At 35.3% G+C, this 24,024-nt stretch overlaps 1 protein-coding gene and 1 long non-coding RNA gene across 2 annotated transcripts in view; one reads left to right on the top strand and one right to left on the bottom strand.

Annotated features, from left to right (window-relative positions):
* Positions 1-1,262: 1,262 nt before the first annotated feature.
* LOC309836160 overlaps positions 1,263-24,024 on the top strand; it is a 36,705-nt gene continuing 13,943 nt past the window's right edge. The window contains exons 1-4 of the long non-coding RNA XR_014298109.1: positions 1,263-1,380; positions 11,303-11,516; positions 12,525-12,583; positions 13,937-14,003. This is a non-coding gene — a long non-coding RNA (uncharacterized lncRNA). The remainder of the gene's footprint in view (positions 1,381-11,302; positions 11,517-12,524; positions 12,584-13,936; positions 14,004-24,024) is intronic.
* On the bottom strand, positions 19,525-23,951 carry KCNRG (potassium channel regulator; the record flags this gene model as incomplete). Its single annotated transcript, XM_082676002.1, has 2 exons — positions 19,525-19,765; positions 23,371-23,951. 2 exons carry the CDS (start codon positions 23,949-23,951, stop codon positions 19,525-19,527), a joined length of 822 nt encoding a protein of 273 aa, XP_082532128.1.

Here is a 24,024-nt window from a genome sequence, read left to right as displayed (position 1 = left end):
TGAGTGACCTAGAGCATCATAGCACATAAAAAGGCATTTAATAAAGAGCTGAATGATTGAGAAAAAAAAAATTTTTTTTAAAGAATACTGGATTCTCTATTTCAATTTTCTAATACTGTAAAAGCTATTAATATTCTCATTTAAAAAGTAATCCATGTGTTTATTATAGTGTTTATAATATCAAAAGATTGAAAGTTTTTAAACTGTCCAATAATAAAAAACTGATTAAATAACATGCTGAGTGGAATACGATGCAGCTGTTTAAAATAATGTAATCAGTATTTTAATGAGCTAGAAACTTCATGATTAAGTGAAAAAAGGTTACCAAATAGCGTGAACAGACTCATTAAAAGAATACATATGCTAAAATGTTATTACTGGTTCACTATGGATGTGAGATAAATCTTACTTATTCTTATGGTAAATAAGCATGTATGATTTTTGTGAGTGGGGGAGGGAGGTTGTTTTTTGAAAAGGAGAGAGAGCTCCTTGAAAAATAAAAAGTTACTTGCAGCAGCCTTACCACCACTTAATCACCTCCTTTAGAAATCTGTAAATGGAAACCCTAAGTTCCTATGGGTTCAGGAAATTTAGAAGTGATAATGAAGAATTAACTATCATGGGAAGGACTGAACAGGTAATTTCAAAAATCAGATAACTTTAAAATCAGCTTCAGGGGAGCAATCTACTCTGTGTTCTCAAAGGAATGGTGAAAAGGAATTCAAGAATCACTTCTTGAATTCTCTGTTGAGAGGTTTTGCTGTCTTTTCCCCGGTCTTCCAGCCCCCAAAACCTCAAAAGGTAAGTATAAGAAAAGGAGTAGGTATCTATTTTAATTTTGAAACTATATTAATAAGCTATAAAGAAAAACAAATCTGGTTTATTTTATAGTTATAGATATTTAATAGCACAGTGAAACTGACTTTCAGATCTTAAAAGAATTTTTGTTTAAAATGAAGTTTGTTTTAATTTTTCCCAGCATAAAAATAATGTATAGGCATAGAAACCTCGAAAAAGGCAAAAAATTCTATTTAAAAATTACATTTTTACCATCCAATGGCAACTATTATTAGCAGTATATTGTTTCCTTCTAGTTGTGTAGTTGGATTAACAAATTTATTTCTTAATTCATGACTATGCCAGAAACTGGAAAGAACATCACCCTCTGGAAAAGAGATATGAGATATGCTCCTGGCTCAAAAGGTTTTTCTTTACATTTATCTACAATACAGTTGATCCCCAAACAACATGGGTTTGACCTGTGAGAGTCCACTTAATTTTTTTCAATAAATACGTACTACAATACTACACCATCTGAGGATGAGGAACCGCGGGTACAGAGGCAAACTCTAAAGTTACACGTGGATTTTCAGCTGCAAGGTGGGTCAGTTCCCCTAACTCCCTTGTTCAGGGGTCAACTGTATACCCAAAAAATACCACTAATTTTATCATTTGTTCCATAATGTTTTACTGTAAAAATGCATACATTTTAAAATTTCTTTTTTCTCAAAATATTTTAGTAAATTTGAGTACATGAGAAGATGCATCTTGTTTACCCTCTGGCTTCCTCTTTCACACCTGCATGTCATCCCCAAGCGTACCTTTGCATAGTTTGAGAGCCTTTCTGAGGCAAGGGATGTCACTGAAGGGTTTTCATTGGGAGAGAAAGAAAAATAATTACTGAAAATGTATTGCTCAAGATTTGCTGAAGGAAATCTAGGACCATTAGAGAAATGCTGCTTTTGTACCCCAATAATCACATCAAATTTATCAAAAAGCTGAGCTGGTGTTCTAAAATTGTGGAATTCACATTTGATATTCAAAAAACATTTACTAATTACAGACATTTCAGTTCAAACACATGGCTATGGTTATCAAAATGTAAACACGACACATATATAAATTCATAGTGTATGACCTGTCTGTTACAGTGACCCATTTAGAATGTAAAAATAGTATGTCTCAACCAATTTCTCATATTTCAATATTTTATAATTTAACTAAACCTCTTTAACAGTAGTTTTAGACAGGCAGGTTTAGAATCTGACAACTTGGCTAATCAAATAAACATTTGGGAGTCTAAAAATCTGACTCAGAGGGGTGTTTGTCACCAGAACTCACCTATGGTACAGATGTCAAGTTAGACCCTCTGTTATGCCACTTTTGTCACCATTTTAGTGGGCATTGCATCCTTTGAAAAAATAGGGAAAGCACCCAAAAGTAAAGCCTCAGGTCCATAATAGTTAAGCTATCAGACCAGTTTTTTGAATATAACTCTTTAGATGTATTTACCCCTAAAACCCAAGGAATTTGGATCTTTAAAAATTGATTACTTACTCTTTCTAAAAAGTTCCTTATAGTTATATTCTTCAGGAAAAAATTTGTGATTTTACAATATTTCTATATTCATTAAATTCCTTTTTTTAAAAAGAATTGTGGATGGTTTTTTGGGTAGTCAAATTGGATAATTTAGTTTGGAATTTAGGTAAAGATTCAACAAATTTCAAAACTAGCATGAAAATTCTTCATTTATTTAGGATAAACTATTGCTATATGCTAATAAACACGTGTTCTCCCAAATCATTGTTGATTGAAAGTCTTGGTTTGTATGGTTCATGTCAGGACACATGCAGACTATGGATGTGAACCAGTTTCAGAGGGCATTCAGAGAACTGAAAAAATATGAGATGTCAAATGTCCTCAGGGGTGGGTGGAGGTATTAAGAAGCTTGCTTGAAAAAGAACAATATTGAGACTTTTATTCTGTATTGCAAAATATAGAAGGGCAAAACTGGGGAGATTGAGTTTCAGGGATGCAAATATAAACTTAAGCAAGGGATTTCTACTGACTATGGATGTGTGTGTGCATTATGGAAATGGACTGCTTTACCAAGGACGACAGAGCGATGACATGGGGGCGGAGGAGGGAATAAGATTTAAAGACATCATTTGAGATGATGAAAATCAATACATCAGCTTGAACAAATTCTTGCCTTTAAAATAAGCGCACTTGTGCTAACAAGTTTTGACTAAAGGAAACTACAGGGATATTTCTAGATTTTTTGTTTTAGCACAGCTTTTACTGAAAACTATTATTTTAACAGAACTGACAGTATCTAAGGAAGGTACTCCCTTAAGAAGTTCAAGATCATGGTTTCAAGAAGTATGTGTCACTTGTCTGAAAACAAATAATGAAAATAAATGTTAATAAGTTACTGAAATTGGAACATAGTTTTTGAATACTAAAACTTAAAAGTTGGCATTTGGTTTCAAGAAAGATTACTTTATCAAGGCTGTTGGGTAAGTCCAGTATAGAACTGGATCATTAAGTTTTCATTTTCCTCTTAAGACTTCAGAGGAGAATAAAGTTGAAGAATTTGGATAAACTAACAGGAAGGAACCAATTCCAGAGAAATTCTTAATCATACCGTTTTGATTTGAAGAGAGTTGAATCATAGTGTCAGTGGGACATTCTCTGATACTTATATTCCAGGGTGCTTGGATATTTCAGAAGACTGCTGTGCCATAGCTTGGGCTTAGAATTGCCACTTTTGGAATTCTCTTTCTGTAGTTAAATATAGGGGGGGATTCAGCTTCAATTGGAGCTTTTCTTACCTTACTAGACACATAGTAGATGCTCAGTTATTTATTAAGTGGAGTGTTCCTAGGAAGATCAATCTCACTCTGAAATTGGCACTGGGTCTAGTTGATTCTGTCATCACATATACAGGAAATAATCTGTATATTCTTTGCCAGTCTTTTGAGCCTAAATCATAGTTGAGACTTGATTAAGAAGTGTTACGCCTTGGCTGAGAAGATAGCTTTTATGACGTCTTTTAATGCAGGCTTCTTAGTTTTTACAGTTCAAGTACTTTTCAGACTACTCTGGTTCTCTTTCAAATTTATATAGAGATTCTTGATAGGAGAGAATTATTAATACAGTAAGGAACATCAGCCCTGGCACATTTGTTAATGTTTATTTGCCCCTCTGGGAAATAGGCCTGTAAATATTTATTATTTATTTTGAGTGCTTATTTTAGTGAAAGTGACCCAAATCAGTCAAATCAAAACATTTAAATACCACCCCTTGGGTTGTGGATGAATTTTTTTTTAAGTACATATGGAAACCACTCAAGCTTTAGGTGCTATTAGTGACAGAAATAACTGCTGACACATTGTCCTTTGCCAGAAACTTTTACATTTAAAAATCCTTTCAATTCTCATAACCACCTTATGGGGGAGATACGTCATTATTCCCATGTTATAAGGTAAGGAAACAATCACAGGGAAATAGCATGCCTGATGTCACATAACTAGTAAGTGGGGGAGTCAGGATTCAAGCTCAGGTAGTTTCATTGCAGAGCTCATGCTCTTAATAATTATATCTACAACCTCTGTCCTATAGTTAACAAAAGGTAGGGGAGAGAAAACTAAATATTAAGCCCTAAAATGCTCAAAATGATAGTGATACCTTCCAAAGAATGTTAAGACTTTAAAATAGGTTTGTATGTGGAAGTACTATACTAAGCACAAATTACCTTCTCAAATATTCCATGATGGTGCTACCATCCCACTGCAAGGAGGCATGCTCTGAGAAGTGTGTTTTGGTAACACTGGATGTGGGTGTTTATGTGTCCATGTCCTTCTGTATGTATGTGTAGTCCATGAACATACATGCAGCTATATGAATTCAGTCAGCCCTTAGTAGCATTGTCCTCCCCTGAGAAAACTGCCCCACCTAATTGTCCAGAGTAAGTCTACACAATCTATAGGTCATACTTGGTTGTACTGTTTTTAAGGTGTCAAAGCATCAAACAGCATTGTTCTCTCACTTCACATGTCTCTTTGGAAGCTAATCAAAATCTAAGAGAAAATAAACCTTTTGTAACTAAAAGGCTGCAGACAAATTATACATTTAAATTGTAAACTTATTTAGCAGGTTACCTATTCCTAAGCTATAAGACATACCATTTTCTTTGTATTTTATGTTAATTTAAAGAATTGGACTTCTGGCAGGCTTAAAAATCATTAACTTCATTCTGTCTTAGAGAGCAATTGCAGGCAGTGTAGCAAGTTCTTACTGAGCCTTCAGAAATACTCTCGGGTATTGCCTCAGAAGGGCAACCTCCTCCCACCCCCTTCACATACACACACAGAAAATTAATAGCTCCCTTTTCTGTTCTATCATCCCTATAGTAGTTTCATTATTGCTTATGTTACATCATATTGTGATTATTTTTCTTATTTCTCTCTGATTAACCTGTAAGCTTAATAGGCTTGAGCCCAGACTATCTTAGCTCATTTGGTGACTGATATAGTAAATAGAGCCCATGATCGCACATAGCACTCAGTATTATGTTACATCCCTTCCTTATCATGGAATACATTGATACCAATATTAGTATGGCTACTCAAAACAACTCACTTGTTAGATAGCCAGAAGATAGGTCTTTTCAATGGAATCCTCCTAGGATCAATTAGGTGAAATTTCCAGATCACAAATATCAGTTTCATTGAAGGATCACAAGGAAAGAGAAATGAGAAACATGAAATAGTTCTTGCCAGGTAGTAGCAAGTTTTATATGTGAAATAAGTCTTTGTGAAGGTTCTTTATCTCTTACTGAGATGATGCATTAGTTAAGGAATAAAAAATTTCACAGAGCATGTTTTATCTCCTAGGTAACAGACAAAAGAAACTGACAATATACCTTATGTAAGTCTAAGGAAAACTGTCTCTAGCAGATTGAAATTGTTTCCCAGATGTTCTTCCTGAAGTGCCACAAGAACACAATGGAGGTCAGGAATTCCAGTTAGCTTTGCTACCATCTCAAGATTCAGGGTTTTCAAAAAATATTAAGTGCTTTTAAAAGGGTTAAAATTATTTAATTGCTGTTTTTCCCACTTCATCATTCATCTGACTGACCCTACAGTTGATTGCTTAAGACAGCTTTTAAAATCCAAGTCAGCCTTGCTTAGGCCAATGAATTCATACCAGCTTGTATGTAAGAATACAACCAGAACAACTATTTGTGACTGCCTCTGTTTCTACCTCATCAAGAAATAGTTTTCACTTTAATCTTTCGCACTGAGGTCATACGGTGTGACCTTTTTTCCTAGCACTGTATTTGTGTTCTTTTCTTGCTATCTCCCAGACTCTGAACTTTACCAGCTTCCTCAACCCACAGTACCCAGCCTCTAAATCCTACCTGCCTAAATCCATGTCATTCAGATGCTTTGTCCTACATTGGGAAATCATCTGGCTTCCGGGCTCTACTTTTGTTTGGAGGACCCAAGTATATTCCCAAATTAACTGAAGCTCTAGCCTTAATACTCTTTTGCTCTCAGGTCGATTTCACATGGTGGCCTCTGTTGCTCTTCATAGTTAATGCCTTCCAAACTAGGTTTGGCCTACCTGTCAACAAAATATTTGGGTGTTTTATAATTAATAAATGTATGCATTGATAATATACCTGATATGTCTGCTACTCTAATATTGTTTTTATCTTTAAGATGTTTTCTAAAATTAATTGCTCACTGCCAGTAATACTCATTACCCTCATTTTTAGATAAGGAAAAAGCCTAAGATACTGTTGCATTAGTATAGGATTTTGGCATCAAGATTCTAAATACAACACATGGCACAGTGTCAACAATTAGTTAGCTTTAAATAGATAATTGCTCAATAGAATTTATCCAGAGACCTACAAAAGGAAGCATGAGAATGATGAAATCATCTTATAACCTCATCTTCAATCCAGGCCTGCCTAATTGCTTGCCACGGAGAAGACTAAAATTGTTGGAAATTCCTTTTTTTGGCTAAGTTTACTTTTCATCTTGTTTCATTTCCTGTCTTAGTATGATAATCTTTTTATATGAAATTGTGCTATTTAAATTTTCATAATTTTAATTTATTCATGTGTAGAATGTGTAATTTTATAATTTGTGATACCTGATGTATTTCAAGTAACATAATTTCCTTACACATATAAGAACAACATTAAAATTAAACTGACACAGAGTAGATATCCAATAAACATTTAAATTAATATTGAATGAATTAATAAATTTATTTAACATGGTGGTAAGTCAGAATTTTTAGAATTCTGTTATCGACAAATAGTCTTATAACTTTTCAACCTTCTCTGTGTTTTCAAAGTGTTTACTTTTAATGCTCAGTGTTTTTGTATTTAATTTCCCACAGTTGAAAAGATGAAGCTTCTCATAGAAACAAAATGATTTTTTTAGATTAAATAATCCTTTTTAGACTATGTTTTTGGTTCTGTTACTGGCTCCTAGGGAAAAGAAATTGCAATAAAATAGGCATTTCTAAAGAAATAATTTAAGATTAGGATTCCTTCAAGAATTCATACAAGAATTAAGAACACTGTAGAAAATCAAGTAATATAAATTAGAAGTGAAAATTTCCATTAGATTAATTTGATGATTCTAGACATGAGAATCTGTAAGTTATTTTCTATCATTTTGTCCTCATTTTTAAAGTCTCAGACAATGAAACTTCCATCACTTGAATCTCATTCAGTAATGTGTATACAGCTATTCATTCAACAAGTCACTTTGTTCAGAGGCATTTGCCTCTGATACTAGTATCTTCAATGTCATCAAAATGCATTTTATTAAGATGACAATTGAGCATGTAGGAAAGCTTAAGCTTTCCCCCTGGTTTAGAAGACCATGAAATGAAGCAGAATAAAAAGTTATAATTCAGTATAATAAAATTTGTGAATATTATCCTAAAGAAGTGTTCAGGTAGCTTGGTTACTTTGCCAGGGGAATGACAATGTAAACAGAAGCTTAAACTGTTCCTATCCTAGAGAAGTTAAATGTGGTCCTATTCAAATACTTAAAAATTGGCTTGGCTTAAATTTTTGTGACCTTAAACAAATTGCTCTCTCCAAGCCTCAGCTGTAAATTTTAAGTAAGAGGTTGAACTTGGATCTGTTTTGTCCCAAAGTTTTATAATCCTAGAACAGAGTCAGCCTCCAATGTATTTATTTTATGAATAATTCTGTATGCTGACATATTACTCATTAAAGCAAAGGAAAAAAAGTTAAATAATCTTGTAGATTTATGTGGAAACCTTAGTTACCACCTTAGAATTTTGGATATTATATATTTAAGTTTTCCATTCTAGAAAAAAAAATTAGATTTGTTTTTCCTACCCTTTTGTCAGATTGTCACCTTGACTGTATGAGACATGGCCAACAAAAGGAAAACAACCCCCATAGAAACTTGAAGAAGGAGAGGCACTCACTGTAAATGAAAAATAAGAAATCTTTTAATGTTTATCAGATAAAGAAAGCATTTAATTGAATTAATGGGACACTGCAGTACCAGATGATTTAGTTAACTGACATTTACAATGATCTTAAACCTTGTTTGAATATTTTGTAAAACATTAATAAAAATTACAATATTTCAGTATATCAAACAGTATGCTGAATATTGTTAAATTTTATGTAAGGATCAAGTCATATAAAGTATTATGTAATAATAAGTATAGAAGTTTCGAGAGTAGTGTTTAATGTGTTTTAAGCCATAACATCCAGAGGGTGTTTGATTATAATTTTTCTTAAAGTTAACTTCTTCTTTCTTGAAGTAGAGTGCAAGAGACAAATTCAGGTTAACTAAGGATTCAATTTGAAGAATTCCAGTTTCCTTTAAGCAAAATTTCACTTTATTTCAAACTGAACAAAATTATGTTGTATTCTTAATTTGACAACACACTCAAAAGGTGTACACTCTAAAGAATTCAAATTACAAACCTTCCAGTTATAATCTGTTGGTTGTAAGCAAGGCCATGTACTTGTAAGTTTCTCTTACTGCCAGAAATTGTATCAGAAGGGACTAAATTATCAAGAATGGCCACTGGTGTTTTGTTTTGTTTTGTTTCGTTTTTGGCTCTGTGGCATGGGGGATCTTATTTCCCCGACCAAGGATCAAACCCGTGCCACCTGCCATGGAAACACAGAGTCACAACCACTGGACCATCAGGGAATCCCAAGAATGGCTACTGGTTTTGATCATGGTTATGTACATAAATGTGTGTTATATACTCTACCTAAGTAGAGTAGGACAGTTTTATCATATGCAAATCTATTTTTGAATAGTGTGAAAAATCTGAGGTGATAATTTGAGGTGTCATATTCTGTAAATGAGAGTGATTATAATTTCATCTCATCAAGAATAGTTATAATAATAATACTTAAAATGCCTTGAAAGTTTTCTGTTGGCATTTTTCAAGTGAGATAATCTTTTATTATTAAAGACATATTCTATGCCCAGTACTTCACTATAGTCTAAAAAAGATGGTCACTGTTGGCAAAGAACTTCTGGCCTAAATGGTAATATTATACTAACTTACAGGAAACAACTAGAGAAGAGTGGAGTGTAATCTGTCTTGCTGATCTGAAGTAGCAATAGAAGCTCAAAGAAAATGTGGATTTGGACAACAGAGAAGACTTCTTAGAGGAGGTTGAAAATGAGCTGGGCTTAAAGAATAGATAGGACTGATTCAGTGAAATGAAGGAATTGGAGACTTACAAGTGCAGAAAACATGAACCAAAGGATGATCAAGTAGGAAGGAGTAAAGTAGAATTACTGGGTTGAAAACAGATTGGTATTGGGGAGTAGGTAGGGAGGTGAGTGTAACCATGCTTGAGATTGTTTTCCTTCCTTTGCATAAAATGCCCTAATTTCTAATTGAAGAAAATGAGAGTATATTCAGATTGCCTGCAGCCCTTCGAAAATCAAGGTGTGATATTTGAAGAAAAAAATCACGATTTGTAAGAAATGTTGGAAGGAATCTAGGCTTAAATTAGACGAGTTTACCTGAAATATTGGGGGTCTATAGCCTTTAACTGAGCAAATCAAGTGAGAAATCTTGAGAGGCAGGGGTTGCATAGCCAAAAGTCTACTATCAGGGATATTTTTTGCCCAGGTGAGATTGACCTTATCACTATGGGAATGATCACAAGTACCACAGTACTGTTGTTAAGCCAAATAAAAACACTGTACTCCTTTTCCAAACCTCTAATTTGCATACAAACCTTAGCTCAAGTTATGTCCTTTCCCTCATCTTCAGCTGTCTAAATATTCTTAGGCTATCTAGCCCCTGCAAGAAATTTTCCCAGTTCACTTTCCTTCCTCACACAGAAATACCATTTCTCTCTTTTGTGCTCCTATACCTGACCTAGAACAATTAATACATCCTGCTTTATGGGCAGAGGCTATTTTATTTTGTATTGTATACTCTGCAAGTCTAACATAGTGGGTGCTTGATAAATGGCAGTTGGTTGCTGAAAATCAGTAGTGATTTGGTGATAAATTAATGTTTTGGAAAGGCTGAATACCAGCTAGATAAATATAGAAATGCCCAAGCTCTTGCCTGGTAATTTAGAAGTTCTCCACCTTTTACTGTTTCACTTACCAGGGGTCAGGGCTCCTCTCATTCTATGCTACCTATTAACATTCAAGTCTTAGCTACCTTAAAGTTTTTTTTAAAAAATCAAAGCCAGAAACCTGTGGGTGGGGGTATGAATAGCTGGAAAGCCTATGAAATTTTGAGGGTTATAAATGATCTGATTGATCATCTAAAACTTTCCAACAAAGTATAATTTAACTGTTCCCTATTGGCTTTTATTTGTTGTCTCTCTGAGGAGATGGGAGATGGTAGTAGAATGAAAAGTCCTTACATTAAAAAATACTTTTCAAAAAAATTTTTTTCAAGAAGCATCATTACCATAATCACAAAAATAAATGTATTGAACATCTGCTGCAGTTCTTTAAAGTGACTCTCTAAAGTTAATTGTATGCTTCTGAATCCCTCCGCTTACTAGAGCTACCTTATTGAGTGAAATGGGTTTTCTTATAAACTTTCTTGGACAATTTTGTAAGACAGTACCCAAGTCACACGAAAAAGCTTTCAGAAATCTCAGAAGGCAGAGAAAATTGTGGATCAAATATGTAGCATTTGTTTTCTGCTAGGACATTTAAGTCATATTTATAATGTGATAAGGATTTATTTTTATGTATCCTTAAGAGCTTTTATATAAAATCTATAGGACATTTATGTCTGATTTCCAGAACCTATATAAATATAAATTACTTTTTTTTGAAAAGTCTAATGTTGCTGTTGGGTTGGGTTTGGCTTTGAGGGAGGTTGACATATTTGTTATACTTAACATTTAGCTAGAAGTCAGGAATTCAACCAGCAATTAAATAATGGTTCCCACGGTGAAGCAGTTTCCCCTCTACACTTATTTGCCTTATGACCTGTTTTCTAGGCACTTATTTTGACATCACCACTGCCCCCACCAAAAAAAAAAAAAAAAAAAAATGTGAGAACTGACTATATCATGGGTACCTAGACCATGTGGAGAAAGGACTGAGACTGGAAGCAGAAAACTCATTGTCCGTACAGAGCAAAGTGCCAGACAACAGCTCACTCTAGTAAAGGGCGATAAATGCCACATGAGATGGTCTCCTCAGTTCAAAACTGTAAGTAACTTTAGGGAATTGCAGGGGGATTAGACAGTTGTCTCTGCTGACTCAATAAAAAAATGTCTTCATTTTGTAATTTGTGGCCTGTATGCTTGTAAATAAGATGCACTGAATTGTCAAGTAGTGGACTTTTCTGGTTTGTGGGTGAGAAATAGAATGCAGCCAAAATAGAATGCAGTATTCCCCCAAAAGTAACTTGGGACCTTTGCCTTAAGACCTGAGACAAAGGTTACATGAATTTAGATAACCAGGTTAGAACTAAGTTATTGGGCCTTTGCCTAGATAACCAATTAGAGGACTTTTAGTCTTGATATAGCAAGGAATAGGGAGGTAATTATGGCCTCTTGAAACAAAATAATGAGAACTTACAAAATAATGGAATTTTTGGAAATTAAATGTGGCTATACTATATATAGAAGGATTCTAAGAAAGTCTGTTGGCAAAGAAACTGGGCATGTGACTACTGTGGTGATCTAGGAGTGAAGAAAACTTGAACAGAATGGTAGCAATAAGAATGGAGATAAGAGGATAAATTTAAGATATTTCAAAAGAAAAATTGTAGAACATCATGATGAGTTGGATAAAAGGGGGGGTGTCAAAAATTACACATTTTCTTTACTGGAAGACAATGATAGTATCACTGAAAGGAGAGAGTTAAGAGAAGATAGTTTGAGAAGGAAAGATTTTGAGTCCCATTTTTGTAATATTGAATTTAAGATGATATCCAGGCATTCCTTTTGAAATGCTTGGATTAAAAGTCGCTGAATATACAGAACTGGAATCCTATGTAAAAGTCTGGCTGGAGAGGTAAATTCATCAGTTATCCACTCAAAACTGATAAGGGTAGACAAGCTAACTGAAGTTATTTATTAAAGACAGTATATCCCTTTCTTTTAAAAAGAAGTACATAAACACATACATTTACATTAAAAAATTATTTGATTAGGTATGTAGTCTTAAATAAACATTTCCAAAATGGAATTAAAACTCTCCTTTTTTTCTTAGAGTGTCATATCTCAAGCTTGTGCCTATAGGAAAACCCTACACTGGTATCAGTTATGAAGGTCAGTGACTAAAATGTGTTAATTATTCTTTTTTTTTATAAATTTATTTATTTTATTTATTTTTGGCTGCGTTGGGTCTTAATTGCTGTGTGCTGGCTTTCTCTAGTTGTGGTGAGCGGGGGCTACTCTCCGTTGCAGGTGCATGGGCTTCTCAGTGCAGTAGCTTCGCTTATTGTGGAGTACGGGCTCTAGGGCACACGGGCTGCGGTAGATGTGGCGCATGGGCTCAGTAGTTGTGGCTTGTGGTCTCTAGAGCACAGGCTCAGTAGCTATGGCGCACGGGCTTAGTTGCTCCACAGCATGTGGGATCTTCCCAGACCAGGGCTTGAACCCATGTCCCCTGCATTAGCAGGCAGATTTTTAACCACCGTGCCACCAGGGAAGCCCCTAATTATTCTTGAACCTTACCTTTGCTTCTATTCATTAAACAAATATCTTTCCCAGTATTACATTGAGGGAATGAAATTGAGAACTTAAAGTCCAAATAATTCAGTCAGTTAAAACTGTAAAATTGACATGGCTTTAATTTCTCAAATGGAAAAGCAAGTAATTGAACTGTGGGAAATGTGCTGGTCTCCAGTTTCAAGACACAGTACAGCACAAAGACCTGGCATTCTGGCTGAAGAGTTATAATAATAAACAGAAATTTGAAAACCAGGAAGACAAGTTTTCCAAGAGTGCAACTGTGGCATTTCAAAAGAGATATAACAAGAAATTCCGGAAGATGGCCAAAAATAGGTTTAGATAATTGAGATTCCTTATTTGAATACTTGTTTTTGATGGAGAAACACAGTTAAGAGGAAATGAAGCTTCTGTCTAAGAGGTCTAAAATATTTTCTCCTTTTCACCCTAAATTGGGTTTGCTTCTGAAGAAAAGTGTTAGCCAAAAAAAATCAAATAGGAATTCAGTACTGCTTAAATTGTAGCCAGAAGTTTAAAAAGTGACCAAATCAAAACAAAAAAAAATTTTTTTTAATTAATTGAAAGCAAGTATTTTGATTTTCTAGGAGCTAAACCTTGTTTTATAGGATTCCTATTTAGAAAGTCAAAGTATCTTGATCTGTTTACCTAGTAATTACATGCCCATCATGGGACAGAAGTACCACATTACTCTACGTTTTAAATTTCTAATATGTTCTACTTTAATGATATGTAAGGAAACCTAAAATGTTAATCTATGCCTCCAAAATGCCTTTAAAAAACTCAGTAACATGTCTTCTGAATATACCAGAGTCTTTTATACCATTTTACCTAAATCCTTGAACTATTTGATTAATCCGAATTCAGTGAACCTATGTCTTCAAGGCAGGTTATCCAGAACTGGGAACATTTGTTTCTGTATTTCCATCCTAGTTGCAACTGACTCATGTGCCTGGTCTGATTACTTCGACTATCTTTTCATGACTCCTAAATTATGGAGGTAAGTCAAGATTTAATATTGATTATAGTCATGTAACATTCATTCGGAATTTGTATTCCTGTAATATTTATTTAATTACTAAGCACTCGTAGCATTGCATTTTTACTAGCAAATTATGGTATATTCCAGTTTTGGCTGAGCTGTTTTACTCTGATTAAATGTATAATTTTGCATAACTTTTTTAAAAAAATTTATTTATTTTTGGCAGCGTCGGGTCTTCGTTGCTGCACGCGGGCTTTCTAGTTGCAGTGAGCGGGGGCTGCTCTTCGTTGTGGTGCGCGGGCTTCTTGTGGTGGCTTCTCTTGTGGAGCACGGGCTCTAGGTGCGTGGGCTCCAGTAGTTGTGGCACACAGGCTCAGTAGTTGAGGCTTGCAAGCTCTAGAGCGCAGGCTCAGTAGTTGTACCGCACGTGCTTAGTTGCTCCGCGGCATGTGGGATCTTCCTGAACCAGGGCTCGAAACTGTGTCCCCTGCATTGGCAGGCGGATTCTTAACCACTGCCCCACCAGGAAAGTCCAGTTTTGCATAACATTCAATTACTTAGTATTTCTATATACATCTAGACTTTCATCTCATTTTTTGTGTGATTACCCACATAAACTTCTAGTAGAAAATACCATGGGTTTTTTTCTGTAGTCTTTAACTTGAATCAACTCTTTCAGACTCTTTATGTAAAGTATACTCATCTATCTTTGAATCTACTATAATTCTTGTTTTTCCAAGTGCCTGTCTACTGAGGCTATAGTGTTCCAAATTTTTCAGTTCAGTTCAGTTAAGACTCTTAGATGTCCAGCCCTGCGGGGGAATATAAAGACCAATATAAAGCACAGTCCCAGTCCTCATCTTAAAAGAACTCATGGAACCTCAGACATTGCAGCCAGACTTTCTTGGGGTCTCTTATTACAAGAAGGGTAAGATAAACCTCTCCTGTTTGGCTTCCAACTTGGGAACTCAAAGACATTCAAATTCTTACCAGATTGTGAAATGAGAAAAGTAACATGAAATAGAAACACTTGGTAGTTGGTGTGTTTTACTCAACTGATAAAAAACCACTTTAAAACAATGATTTATGGATTTGAGGTGTTGGTGTGAAATCTGAAGGTGCAGAAAGCTCTGTATGATTAACTAAGTCTTAGGCACATTTCAGTTTTAGGAGCAAATTCCTATTTATTTTGCTGTATTTTGTTGCTTATTTATTCTGTGCCATGCTTAATACTCATTTCCCCATCACCATGTAAGGTGTTAGCTTTTTATCTATTAAAATATTTTGGGAGTTGGATCGACCTCATAGCTTAGATATATATTAAGGCATTTTCTGAGCTCAGAAATATTGAGATGATGAGTCTTTTGGTAAAATTTGCACATAACTTTTCATCTCAGATAGATCCAATAGAAGGCCTAACAATTCATGACAAAGCTGTTCTGGGACCAAGCTGGTGAGTAATTATGGTTTTTATGATGTTGTTGATTTTCCAGAAATCTAAGTATTTTTAGTAATATATTTTCATCTCATCTCTATACTCCTTGAACTTTTGTTTAAAACAATAAGTTTGATGTCACACTGGTGTTTTCCACGGGTTCACTGGCTCCAGGAAGGTAATAAAATTTCCCAAATTTCTTTTTAAAAATTTCCTCTTAGTGGCTTTTACATTGCTAAGTGTGCTATTACAGAGTCAACTTCCCCAGCACAGAGGAAAAATAAAAGTAGAATACGGGATAGTTAGAAGTCTTAGCAAGTCTTTTGTTATTCCAGCAAGGTCTCTGTTAATGTGACCATTTCTGTTATTTATGATAGAGAACCAATACAAAGACTTATAAAACTAAGCTGACATTTGTCAGATGTAAACAGAATACAAGACAAATAGAAACAGCTTACAATTCCCTAAATCATATATTTCTCAAGCTGCTTTCCCTTGACCATTTTATATTACTTCAGGCTTCTGAATTCAGATATATTTTGAAAGCAGCCCGAATTAATTTCGACTTTAACATAACCTAAGGATTCTTTGTAATTATGACTTGTAGATTCTTTGTAATTATGACTTGTATATTAAATTCGAGAGTAAAATTCAACACCAGAGCATCTTTTCAGAAAATCTTTGTAGGGAGAACTTCCAACAATTTATAAGGTTACATTGTTGAGGTTCAAGAATAAGCTAAAATCTTTAGTGCCTTATCAGAAATGAAACTGTAGGTGATGGAAAGAGGCTGAAACAAACATAAGTGGGAGAATAGGGGAGACCCAACTATCACTGGTATTGTTAAGACTGACAAACCATGCTTTGTGATGACTCATACTTGTATATCTGAGATGGATTGATAGGAGTATATGATTTGATAGACCAAAGTTTTCAGTTTGGTTGGCCAAGACAAGCTTCTGCCATTATTTTCTTATAATTTCTTATGATTTTCTTATAATCAATTCAGTCAAGAAGTTAAGTGATGCTCATATGAAGATGTTAAAGTCTTTTTTTTTTTTCTAAAGCAGGCAAGAGTTTAAATTTGCCTGTGGTGCATCTAACATAAGCCTGTTTTCTTCCAGCCATATGCCTGCCTCCCTTTCTAAAACAAGACTCTCTTTTGCACGTCTTGACATACCAGTTACAGTGCCCCACTCTATGTTGGAGTGAAGACAAGAGGCTTATTACTTAGATAATCTTGACAGATGTGTCTCCAGATAATATCATCTGTAAAATATTTACTAAAATAAGAAACTCAATCCACTCTGAAAGTACACTTTTCCTAATGAATAATATACATTTTTAAATTTTGGTTATCTATCTCCTTCTGAAAACCTCTGGATTGTGAACCCATGACTTTTGAGGAACTGTTTAATTAAAAGCTTAAGTTATTTTAATTTAAACCCATTGTCAGTGTTATGAACTGTAGTTGTAGTGAGCTCTAGAAGGGACGACCTTATTTTGCTCCTTGCAGCTCCTTGCTCCCCAGTGTCTAGAATAGTATTTGGCACACAGTAGATGTCAATAAATATTTTCTGACTGAATTAATTAAACGTATATATACTACATGTTTCCATAGGGTAATGTTTCTATTAGCACATTAAAAAGAACATTTTATTTCTCATCTCAAGCTAATTTCCGGCAAGTGTGAATGACTAAGAACACATAATAGCGGTTTAAACATTTCCTATCTTATTCCTTGCCAACCTGTAGTTACAGTATTTTTTGCTTCACTATTCTTTTAACCAGTTATCAGTTTTGAATCATCTTATCAGCAAAGCCGTATACGGAATTAAACAGTGTAACATATATAACCATGCCAACTACACCCAGCTAGTTAAATCACACGCGTGCCCAAAACTTAGCAAACTAGAAATATTGTGCCCTCGAATATGATGCTAGCAAGGGAACCAGGCCAGACACATCATCCCCAAAACTAAGATGACAGACTAAAACAACTAAGTTGGTTTTTTCTGCAGTAAAGAGAGGATGTGTGCCACCAAAAACAAAACACTCATTCATAAGGCTTTTTTCTTATTTGGGTCATTATTTTCCGTTGCTAACCTTAACGTTACTAATCTTGAAGTATTTTGCACTTTTCCATTATACATAATCTTTTGACGTACTATTAGGAAATTTTTTTTTTAAATCTTTCTTCCCTGCAACTTAGTACACAAATCTATAAGTAATTACTAGAAATTTCTGGAGTGTAATTTCTTTACTAAGTGTAGGGGTTTCACAGAAAGGATGGAAGAGTAAAATTTATGTCAGTATGAGATAATAGGCCATACTATGCCATAACATGCCTCCAACCCTGGCACACACACACACAATCTTTCAGGTATGGTTTTTTCTTTCTTTTTTAAAAAAGACCTCCCTGGTCTGATGAAAAGTAAATCTTCCTCCCACACCCAAACCCCACTCACCCAGTTTCCTCTCTACAGGTGACACATATCTTTGCTGAAAATTCCATGAATATAGATATATGAGTATTATATATCTTTCCGCAAATGGAAACTAGATACTGCATATAAAGTGGAAATATATTTTTCCACTTTATACATTGTCTTACTCCTTGCTTTTTTTCAACTTATATATATTTGACAATCCTTCCTTCTTAGTTTATAAACTGCTGTCTCATTCTTTTTAAAGGCTGCACGGTATTTCACTGTATGAACCATACTTTATACCCATTACCTGTTGATGAACTTTGAGTTTATTTCCAATTTTTCGCTGTTATGATGATACACTGTCTCACTTGAATGTGAGTTCCTTGAGAATAAGGATTTTTGTCATGAGTAAATGTTTTAATTCTGAAAACTTAGTATAGTATTCAACAAACGTTTAACGGATGTTTTTGAATGAATGAATGGTACTTTTTAAAATGCTGCTCAACTGCTTCCACTCAATGTTTTTTAACCCTACTATGTGCAGAGTACTTTGTACTCGTTGATCTAATGATTCCCTTTCTAGATATTTATCCTAATATTTTAAAGACGTGTATATAAGAGAAATTCCTACAAGAGGACTCACTAAGTCAAAGTAATATGTGTAGGGGACTTCCCTGGTGGTCCAGTGGCTAAGACTCTGCACTCCCAATGCAGGTTCGATCCCTGGTCAGGGAGCTAGATCCCACATGCCGCAACTAAGAGTTTGCATGCCACAACTAAAAGATTCTTCATGCCGCAACTAAAAGATACCGCATGCTGCAACTAAGACCCGATGCAGCCAAATAAATAAATATTTTTTAAAAAGTAATATGTGTATTTTAAATGTTAGTAGAAGTTATATGCAAAAAGCTTTTTACCAGAGTAGGTGCTAATTGGTAACAAAGGTATTTCTCAACAAGTGTTCAGCACAGTGCTTTACACATAGTAGAGTTAAAACTGTTGAGTGGATCGAGCTCACATTCAAGTGAGAAAAATTTGTTTTTATGATGGCATGTAAGTCTAGATAGAGGAAAGGGCTGATTACTATGCCTAGGAAAGGAGGAAAACAAGGCCTTACAGAAGAGGTACAGTTGAAAGTGGGTTACCCATCTTCTTCATCATTATCATCACTGATAGTTACTGAGTGCCTACCATGCGCCAGGCAGTGTGTTGAATGCTTTACATTATCTCCTTTAATCCTCATATATCCTATAAGGGAGATATATTTATTATCCTCATTTGATAGATGAAAAAGTTGAGGCAGAGAGAGGTTAAATGACTTGCCCTAGCCACATAGCTAGTAAGTGACTTAGTTGGGATTAGAAATCAAGCAGTCTGATTCCATAGTCCATTCTTGAACGCTTTGTAAGTGTTCATGAAGAAGAGAAAGGGAAAGAGGCATTGAAGGTAGAAGGAATGTGCACCAAAGCACCAAGTGCACGGTGTTGTTTAGAGAGCAGCACATAGTTAGTGTGTCTTAAGCACTGTTAAGCTGTGGTTGCCCAAAGATGGCATGGTAGAAGGCCAGAAAGTTAGGGTGAGTACATATCTGACTAACATATATGCCCTAAATATGGAATTTCCAAACCAGAAAATGGCAATTTCTTTTTACTCTAAAAGAGAACAGAGAACCTCATTTCTTTTTCTGAGATTGCTCTGGCATGAGGGTAGTCTCTGGTTTCAGTGTTTTGTTCATGGCAAGAGCTTCAGGCTTTTTTATCCTTTCAAAGCTATAGCATTCAGTTTTGTCTTCAGAGGATACTGTTCTGGTGCTGACCAGATGGAAGCCTTCCATTAATAAAGTGTCAATCAGTAAGCCGAGGACATTAGTTCCGTTGGCCAGTTTTCGGTTATCAGGTTTTATAGAAACATACCTAGGACACACAAAAATGTTCAATTATAAAACATCCCTTTAATAACCAGCAAAACTAAACAGAAATATTTGATTTATAACCTCAAATAAAGGTATCAAACCATTTTCTGATCAGATATTTTTAAAGACTTCATTTATAAATCCAAGCCAGTACCTTCAGGCTACTGAAAACAGAGACTTTGCTGTGATCTCCAAAGTCATTTTAATTCCACATTTAGGAATATAGCTAACATTGATGAATTTTCATTGAGAAATTATTGTCTGGAGCAAACAATTTGATCAAACAATTAAATTAGCTTAATTTTCATATAATGTAATTTAACTATTTCCAAATTTTGTTTTCAACTTACTAAATATTGTTCTAATCGATTTAATTAATTGATTCAATCTTTTTAATGAACATCTGATACATTTACAGTTTCCCCCTAGATCTAATTTTACCCATTACCAGCACTGACATTACAAATTTTCTTTTGTGACTTTCTCCTATCAAATGCATTTTGCAGGTGAAATTTTGCAGATGTTAAATGTCAAGAAGACTTTATTGTCAATTTTTCTCAATAACTGTCCATTGTTGAAGAGCAAGACATGGGGTCAAAAGGCTTCTGGAGTCAAAATGACAAAACTTTCTGGAAAACTCGATAGATACACATTATTCAAGAAAAATATACCTGAACTTTTCAGATTGACTATATGTTGCTTTAATAATGTCAACATAACATGTCCATAAAGATATAGCTATATTGCCCCTTCTTTATCTACCATCAGGAGTTTTTTTTTTTTTTTTTTTTTTTTTTGGTACGCAGGCCTCTCACTGCTGTGGCCTCTCCCACTGCGGAGCACAGGCTCCATATGCACAGGCTCAGCGGCCATGGCTCACGGGCCCAGCCGCTTCGTGGCATGTGGGATCCTCCCGGACGGGGGCACGAACCCGTGTCCCTGCATCGGCAGGCGGACTCTTGACCACTGCGCCACCAGGGAAGCCCCATCAGGATATTTTTATATCCTTTGTGTCCTGCCACCATTTGTTTATGAGATGTGAAAAAAAAAAAGGCTTTAGTTCCAGGCAGCTACCTAAACTGTCTGTGGTTTTATGGGATAAAAAGAGCCTTGGGGTCATCCCTAGCCTCCTTTTAATTATGATTGATAGAGTGGTTATTGTAGCTCACATTTAGAAACCCATTCTAGGCAAAGAAAAAAATTCAATAATAAAATGTAAAAATTATAAAAGTACATATCAAAAGCACATTTATGTTTAATACAGCAAATTTTTAACATTAGTAAATCATTTCATCTACCCCCAAACCCCAGATCTTGATTTTATAGCCTAGAAACTTTTGTCAAAGAGAAAAAATGTTACAGAATGTCTCACAAAATTAAGATGCAAATAGTATATAGTAGGTGATAACAAAGTGGAATGTACTTGCAAGAAATCACTTGGCCTAAATACTTGATTCCCTAAGAGGCCAAAATGAAAAATGGAAGATTTCAAGGCATAAGAAAAAGATAAAAGAAACTAATGGGAACTGGAAAATCAAAACTTATTTTAAAAACTTATAAGGCAAGTACACTTTTCCATTTGAGCTAGTTTATACAGGAACGGTCAGATAGAAGATGGCTACCAAAGAGACTCTAGAATCCTGTGACCATAACTTGACTTGATAATGTGGTATGGCCCTCTGCAAGATGCATGCCAAGTATTTCTAGTACTGTGAACTTGAGAGATAATAACTGAGCAACTTGCTAGGTTACCAAGACCTCAGAGTGATAAATCATATTAGTAGAACATACTGAACAGCTGGATGATACATCAGGCTCTGAGCAGCCATTCAGGCTCACTCCTCCACTTTCCACCATCAAGAAAAACATCTGAATGGACAGATTCAGACCACAAGGAGTGAGCAAGAAATAAAAATGATTGCTAGCTAAATAATTATATACCTAAGGTGGGCCTCTTAAGACCAAGAGCTTTCATCCGATCACCTGAACTCCCAATAATGTCACCTTATTTGGGTTTCTACCTCTACTTTGAAATTGGAACTATAGAAGAAAATCATGACCACTTATAGGCTGAAAAAAATTCTAAACTTCAAACAACTGAAAAGAATACTCTTTGGGGATGCAAGAAAAAGTCAGTTTAAAAAATAGCTTCTGGTTTTGGAATTTAAATATAATGTCATTCTCTCATTAAGATGAAAAAATTTTTTGTACTATTTGTAAAACACAAACACTTAACAGCAAAGGGAAAACTACTGTCACTGTGTACACACAAAGAATATCCCAACTTGAGTTTCTGTTTTTCAAGATTATAGTCATTTTCTCCAAATGCATAGCTTTTAAAAATCATTTAGTATTTCCATGATACCTTTTTATCTTGCATGTTTCTTCTTGAAATCAATGACACCATTTTTTCTTAGTTTTTTAACTTTTTAGAAAGGGATCCCCAAAGATCTTAATCACACAAATTAAAAAAAAAACAACAACTGGTAATTTCCCTTCTATTTATGTTAGTACCCCACCAACTGTGCCCAGAGGTATCTTAAAACATTTTGAGGTGAAGATAGGGTCTTAGGTTTTCTTCTCAATCAGCCTGTTAGCTGGATCTCTTTCCCCAAAATGACATTTCATGCCTCTTTGGAAAGGCAGGAAATTATAAAGCGTAAAAACTTAAGAATTGTCCTACTGTCCTACTGGGTTCTTCAGCTGGTATGCAGGACCAAGGGGTATGTTGTGGGAGGGGTAAACATTGGTCATTTCTTATGGTTACTGCAAAAGTTAAGAAAATATCCCCAAATATGTCTGTCTACCTTGACCCCAAAAACGTGTATCTTATTTAAATACTGTCAGTAAAGAACATATGTAGACATTTTTTTCCCCTCCTGAAAATTAAAGCCAGCTTTCACAGTAAAATAACAGTGGGACAGCATTAAGACATTTCTAAGCGGCGAAAAAAGTGTCCGTGACAGTAGAGTGGAAATCCGTCTTAGGGTCCAGCCAAGAATAACAGGGGGAGAAAGTGACTGACTCAGAAGCAACTATCCTTAATATACTGACAGCCTATCCCAGTATTTTGAGTTGTGTAAAGAGTGCCAACAATGTAAGAGGAGACCAGATTTGCCATGAGATATATCTGCCTTAATGGTGTTTAAAAATAAAGTGGAATGGAGAAAAATCAGTAGCCAAATCAGAAGGACTGAAAGAACAACTGTACATAGTGTAATGAAATCATGACAAACTGTTGAGCCTTTACTATATACCAGCAACGAAAAGAAACCCTTGGGGAGAAAAAGGCTTCTCATTCCATAGTAATGGAACATAATCTATAAAATTGTTTCCTCCTACAACTTGAATGACCATAGTCCCAGTTTTCCCTGGACAACTTTGATTTATTCTTATTGTCCCACATAATAACAACTTCTTTCACTCTGAAAAGTATCCCAGTTTGGACAATAATTATCTGGTCATTCCACCCAACTCTGCTGGTTACTCCCACCAAAAAATCATTTTGAGTAATCATTTTTTTCCAAAACTGAAATGAGAAAATTTCAATTTTGAGGGGATACATCAGGAACCGGTGTAGAATAGAGGATTCAAAATACAAAATACCTGACTCCAGTTTGGTTATCAGTCGTGCTGTCAGAGCCGCACTGGAAAACCAGGTCATGGTAAGAAGGTCTTTGTGGAGGCAGTGGAAGTAAGGTCATCTGAGGAGGGAAGGAGTTACTACTCCAGGTCGGTGCTGAAGGTTGCTCTATAAACACTGTAATTCTCCCAGTTAACATCTCGATTGTTTTGCTGCAAGAGCCAAACACCCTAAAAAAAGCTTGAGTGTTTCGGCTTAGGAAATGTACCTCCACAAGAGCAGGTCTTGGCTGTAGCAGGTGTTCTTGGTTTAAGAGATCCACCAGAGGATCAAGTTCATAGAATACAGCCTCCCTCTGAAGCCTGAGATAGTCTGAAAAGTCAGTGGGTAATAAAAGCTGGTGAGTTCTCAAAAAATCTAAGACGAAACTAAATAAAACACCATCTCTGTCCACAAAAATCTGGCCACCAACCATCTTGAATTCTTGGTCTCTGCCATCTAACATACGTGTCAACCGAGAGGCAGGAAACTGCTTTAAGGTTGAAGACCTTGTGGTGAATATCTTCCCTCCCACGTTCAAAGTGACCAGTTCCTGACTACTCATTTTCCTCTTGCTTCACACTAGAGGCTACACACCATCAGGCACAGACTTAGGAACTTGAAAATCAACCTGTGAC

This window comes from Grampus griseus (genome assembly GCF_964374135.1).
Source record: "Grampus griseus genome assembly, chromosome: 18".
NCBI classification, from domain to species: domain Eukaryota; kingdom Metazoa; phylum Chordata; class Mammalia; order Artiodactyla; family Delphinidae; genus Grampus; species Grampus griseus.
The sequence above is the reverse complement of the archived record's forward strand: the minus strand, read 5'-3'. Positions and strand labels throughout refer to the sequence as shown.